This window comes from Phalaenopsis equestris, unplaced genomic scaffold (assembly GCF_001263595.1).
Source record: "Phalaenopsis equestris unplaced genomic scaffold, ASM126359v1 Scaffold000428, whole genome shotgun sequence".
Classification (NCBI taxonomy): Eukaryota; Viridiplantae; Streptophyta; class Magnoliopsida; order Asparagales; family Orchidaceae; genus Phalaenopsis; species Phalaenopsis equestris.
Genome location: NW_018164869.1, coordinates 324,227 through 330,376, shown reverse-complemented (window position 1 = coordinate 330,376; position 6,150 = coordinate 324,227). Strand labels below are relative to the sequence as shown.

General features: G+C 37.5%; 1 protein-coding gene across 1 annotated transcript; it reads left to right on the top strand.

Annotated features, from left to right (window-relative positions):
- Positions 1–982: 982 nt before the first annotated feature.
- LOC110027435 (nodulation-signaling pathway 2 protein-like) lies at positions 983–2,362 on the top strand. The gene is given in 2 exon segments (XM_020728880.1): positions 983–1,735; positions 1,737–2,362. Coding segments are annotated over 2 exon segments (1,260 nt in total). The 3' UTR covers positions 2,244–2,362.
- The last annotated feature ends 3,788 nt before the right edge of the window (positions 2,363–6,150 follow it).

Here is a 6,150-nt window from a genome sequence, read left to right as displayed (position 1 = left end):
AATATCACCTCTATCAAAAAAATATTTCTCTAAATAATAATAATAATAATAATAATAATAATTATAATAATTGTAAAAGAAAATCTGCTCATTGTTTGACAAATGCAGATATTTATTTACTTTTACAAGATTTTTTTTAGTTTATATTTAAAAATTATGATTGAATATCTTCATTCAACTTCACAAAAATTAAATTAAATTTATATAAGTTATTAAACGATGACAAATGGTGGACAATAAATATGTTTTCATGTTACTTTGACTATTATCTTCTTAATTTATGCAATAGTAAGGCCTCTTCAATTATACATACATATATATATATATATATATATAATATATATATATTCTTAATTTATGCAAGAGTAAGACCAACTTGTTGAGTCTCGAATCCGTGACCTGAGACGAATTATATAGATTATATAAATATATATATATATGACACCTGAAAATTCATATTTCCATGCATATTATTTAAATTTTTTATATGACATCAAAAATATCATTATTACTATCTTCTTAAAATAGATTATACATTTTCACATGGATTCATGATTATAAGATGTTAGGAGTATAAATATAAAATTTCTGAGTGTTAGATATATTAATATATAAAAATTATGTAGTAATTATGAAAATTTTCTAGGGGTAATTACATTCTGATCACCCTAAACTAGCTATTCACAAATCGACCAACTTCTTTCATCCATTTTTCAAATTTATGATACAACTCGACTCATATTTTACATTTTTATACGAGTGCTTGTTTTATAAATATCAAAATTTTGGATGGTCTGTTTGTAATCATCCCTTTTTTTCCACTATATAGTTGGGGACATGAGCCTAAACCATGCACAAACTGGAGAAACACAAGAACCAAAACGAAGGAAGCAGCAGCCAGCCATGGAGGGCATGATGGAGCTGGAAATCCTCACCTTCAGCCCCATCACCCCCGACCTTTTCTTCACCGACTGGAGCTCCCATGAAATCGACTGTAACCATTTCACCGAAGACTTCCACGACCCAATCAACTCCCCCTTCTCCTCCCCCACCGTCAGCCCAACAAACACCGGCTGCCCCAACATCCACCTCCCTCCGCCTCCTCCACCTCCTCATCGCCGCCGCCGAATCCCTCACCGGCTCCCTCCAATCCTCTGATCTCACCGAAGTAATATTGGCTCGGCTCAAGGAACTCCTTTCCTGCGGCTGCTCAAGCAGTATCGATCGCCTTGCCGCACATTTCACCGATGCCCTCCACTCTCTCCTTCACGGCTCCGGCAACGCCGCCTCGCCGCCAAAATTCTCTTTTGAATACCTCGAAGCCTTCCAGCTCATGCAAGACATGTCGCCCTACATCAAATTCGGCCACTTCACCGCAAACCAGGCGATTCTCGAGGCCGTCGCCGGCGAGCGTCGCGTCCACATAATTGACTTCGACATCACGGTCGGCGTCCAGTGGGCTTCCCTCATGCAAGCCTTGGTGTCCGTCAGCAACGGCTGGCACCCACCCCACCTTAAAATCACGGCGGTTGCACGTAACCGTAAGTCGGTGCAAGAGACAGGCCGGCGGTTGGCCGCTTACGCGGCGTCGATCGGGCTCCCGTTTTCGTTCGCGCAGTGCAGGTTGGATGAAGACGACCAGTTCCGTCCGACGGGAGTTAAGGTGGTGAGAGGTGAGGTGGTGGTGTTCAACTGCATACTGCAGCCGGGCTCTACGGCCGGCGGTTTGTCTTTTATCGCCGGTGCTGCGGCGGCGGGGCTCTGCGGCCGGCGGTTTGTCTTTTATCGCCGGTGCTGCGGCGATGGGGGCTCGGGTGGTGACGATTGTGGAAGAGGAGGGGGAGGCGGTTGGGTTTGAGGGGAGGTTTGTGGAGGAGATGGTGAGGTATTCGGCGATTTGTGATGCCATGGAGGCGGGTTTTGGGGGACAGGAGAGGGCAAGGGAAGCGGTGGAGAGGGTGTTTTTGGGGCCGAGGATTGCGGGGGCGGTGGGTAGGGCGTACAGGGGAACGGAGAGGTGGGAGAAGATCGGGGAGATGATGGAGGCGGCGGAGTTTGGGAGGGTGGGGTTGAGTTTTTTCAATATTTGTCAAGCTCGGTTATTGCTCAGTCTCTTCAATGGATACCAGCTTGAGGAAGAGGGTTGCAATAAAATTGTGTTGTGTTGGAAAACTTGCCGGCTGATATCAGCGTCTGTGTGGTCGGCTCCGCCGCTGGTTTCGCCGGAGGGGAGTTTACTTTAGCGGTTGTGGTGAACTCCTCTTTTCTCCGATGTTCAAAACCTGGTTTTTCAATCGCTGTGGTCAAAATGACATCTTTAAATAACCTTACTGTACCAGGCTTAATTATGTGGTTTAAGATATCATTAATGAGCTTTAATCTTACTTAGATATCATTAATGAGCTTTAATCTTACTTTTAAGAGGATTAAGCTAATCTGGATATTGTCATGGCACATTCAGTGCATTGCGCATGGTTGTTATGTATATAATTACAAATCTCACACCTAAGTTTCATAGGTACAAATATAACACGTAAATGTTTAATATCATATAAAATATAGTTCTATAATGACTTTTTTATTTCTTGTTTAAAATTGAAGCACTAAAATGTCATGTGGGATATGTAAATAGATGAGAATAGTAAGCTACGTATAAATTTTCCATTAAATAAATACTGGAGATGTTGTCATCCCATGATTGCTATGGTTTGAAAAATTAACGATAGTTTTTAACTAATTAGAAAAGTTGCTTCCACCAGCCTTCTCTTACATGGGGAAAAAATATTACATCAGGAGTCCTGATACATTCAGAGTCTAATAATGGGACGTCATGTGTCAAATGGGCTCCACCGTTTTTAACACCGGCCAATACCAGTGTACACGTGGCGTCCCATCATTGGACTTTTGATGTAATATTCTCTCTTACATGGGAGGATTCGTAAAATTTTGAAGCGACACACTTTTATTGTTGAATTAATAATTAATTTTTATTTCTTATGCGTCCCACAAAACTATTGGCTATAAAAGGGATTAATTTTGTTGTTGATATGATTCTCATGCAAGATTGGTCGGGATGATGGTCGTGTCAACTATTATCATGAGTTGTCATTATGATTTGTGCTCGCTCATTGATCAACCAATGGAGAAATTCATCTAATTGACATCAATTTAAAATTTTTGACTTAAATTCATCCATGTAATTCAAGTTATTTTAAATACCCTGTGACATTTGTATGCTGACCATTTAGATCACCAACTACCCTTATTTTTAGGTATAAGGCTTACATCAATTCATTCTTAATTACCAGTGACCTAATGCTTCAGCATAAATTTTAAAAGAATATAAGCCTTGATAGCATATTATCACCTCCCAAAAGAGCTCTTAAGAGAGGTGGTCAGCCCAACACTTAAATATTATTTTTCGGCCCTACACTTAGCCGATGTGAGACTTTTTGTCCGTGACATTCTCCTCCACCCAATCACGTGATGCCCTCGTCACAGGCCGACTCCTCCAAGGGTCCCACTGGACCATGGAAAGTCCACACAGTTGGTTGGCAGTAATCTGCTCTGATACCATTTGTCACCTCCCAAAAGAACTCTCCGGGGTGGTAGGAAGCCCCATGTCTTAAATACTGCTTTTCGGCCCTACACCTAGCCGATGTGGGACTTTTTGTCCGTGACACTATGCTATAATCAATTAGATGATTAAATTAAAATAAAAAGAAGTTAATAAATTTAACGTAATTATAGGTTCATCTTTTTCACTAAAGTTTATGACACCCAATTATATTCGAATTGTAATAGCAGTTTATCTGTTGTACACTGGCAGACCAAATGAAGCCACCATCACTCATAATCAGAGCATCATAAAAATCCAACTATAATGCTTGTGCTTAATCTGCTTAATTTGTACATGCTCATTTATGAGTCGCATGACACGTGTTTAATATGTGTTGCCACACATGTACGACTCTATTACTGCTTAAGATTTTCTTGTCTAGATCGAAGATGCATCTACAATTCCTCTGAGAGCTTTAGTGCTGAAATTTTAATCTAAGCCTTTGTTTTTCATTCATTTTCATCTTCCACACATGCACGACTCTTTTAACCAATATATGTATGTGTGTGTGTGTGTGTGCGCGCGCGCGCATACAAATTTTCAAAATTATTAATAATGGCCCACCATTTCCTTACATTGAAGGATGAAAGGCAACACCTAAATCATAGTCATACACATAGTAATGTTTAATTGTTCTATTTTGATTGCACTCTATTATGTATTGATTGTTGTGAAATTTTAGGTTATATATGGATATTCGCACAACAATGTCGTGAATGTACGATATACTTTATCCAAATAGAAAAAGAATCTTGCACTGAATAGTTCATGAAAGGTGTCAAAGCCTTCGTGGCAGCTACGACTCAACTTTTGACTTGTCATTCTGAGGGTAATTTTTGATGTCCATATCCAAAACACAGAAATCCAGCGAACTTAATGACTGATGAAGCAGAAATGATTAATTATATTATCAGGGATTTCAACCTCATTATTGGATTTGAACTTCAAAAGGCAAGGTTGACCCTTTAATATTTTGCTTTGCTCCTTCGACGAGCTATGCTCCTTCACTTGAAAATTACTCAAGTATATCTTAAAAAATGATCTTTTATAAGGAAAGACTACATTATCTGAGTCAAGTGGAGGAAGAAACACCAAACCCTGAAGCTAAGGCATTTTATGTATTATTGAATGCGGCATTAAGGTCATTGTGAGAGGGTTGCACATCTTATTTTGAGTTATCTATAGCTCTCAGAATGTTAAAAAGTAAGACAAAGTTTAACTTGTTCCAAGAGTTCTTCAATTAGCTTGCATGATTATTGAAGGAGACAAATTTGAAGCAAAATTTAGTTCAAAAAGACTTAAATATGATGAAAAGTCGGTCTCCAAGTTAGGGTTGTAATAAAAGAAGATTGAATGTTGTGTAAGCATATGTATCCAGTGCAACGAAGACTCTCTTTCTCTTCTTCTTTCTTACTTTCCCTCTTGCTTTACACTCCATTTCTTAGGTGTGGTTCACGAAACAAAAATTGATACAACAATAATATATATGCATATATATCAAGATAAAAGCTATTAGATCTAAACCTAAATAGATTTCAAATGAATATATATATATAATGTAAGAGATCTAGCTCCAAATATATCTAACCCTGAACATATTTCACAAAAATGTCTTCTAAGTTTATAAATCTAAGCTAAAGATTGGAAGATTTCACTTCATGTAAGATAGATGAAATCTACATAATATTCAATACATTTATGCTAGAAATTAAGCAATCTTCCATAAATTTCAATACAAAGGCACATAAAATTTAAGAAATAAAAAATCAAATTACTACTTCTAAAAGTTAGTAAGATGTTATACCTTTTATTCTATTGAGAAATAAAAAAAAAATTACAATTTTGTGGAGATTTGGAGGCACTAGAGCACAGGGGAAGTTTTTGACTGAGAGAGAGAGAAGTAAGGAAGGAAAAGAGGAATGAGAGTTTTGGCCATCTTGTTGAACATAAAGTAGGTTTTATATGGCATTTCCAAAGGATTTTTCTCTAAAAAAATTTCCATCTTATGATCCACCATAAAGGTTATTGAAGCTTAGTTACAGATGGAACAATAGAATTTCAATGGTAAATTTTGTTAGAAATGTTATAGAAACATTTTCATCACAAAAATTGCTAATAATTCCTCATGATGTTAAGTTGTTTATTGTTCCACCAGTTCTGATTGTTTTTCCCTTTAAACACTAGTTTATTTTCTTCTAGACATCCTTAATGGCAAATGTCCATCCCTTGACATAAACAAAGTTAGGCCTAGCTATCATTTCTTATGCATCACATGAGATGGCGAGGTACTAATAACATGATCACAAACTTTATAAGATAAAAACTGATAAGTTTGTATTTTCTTAATATTTTTCCTGTAATGTTAGTTTCATTTTTCCTAGACACCCTTGATCCCAAACTTCCATCCCTTGACATAACCAAAGTTTGACATAGCTATCAATTTTTTTTACAACACATGGAAGGTACCAATCACATCATCAAAGCTATATATGATAAAAGCTAGAATTGCAAATAATCAAAAGATTTTTTTG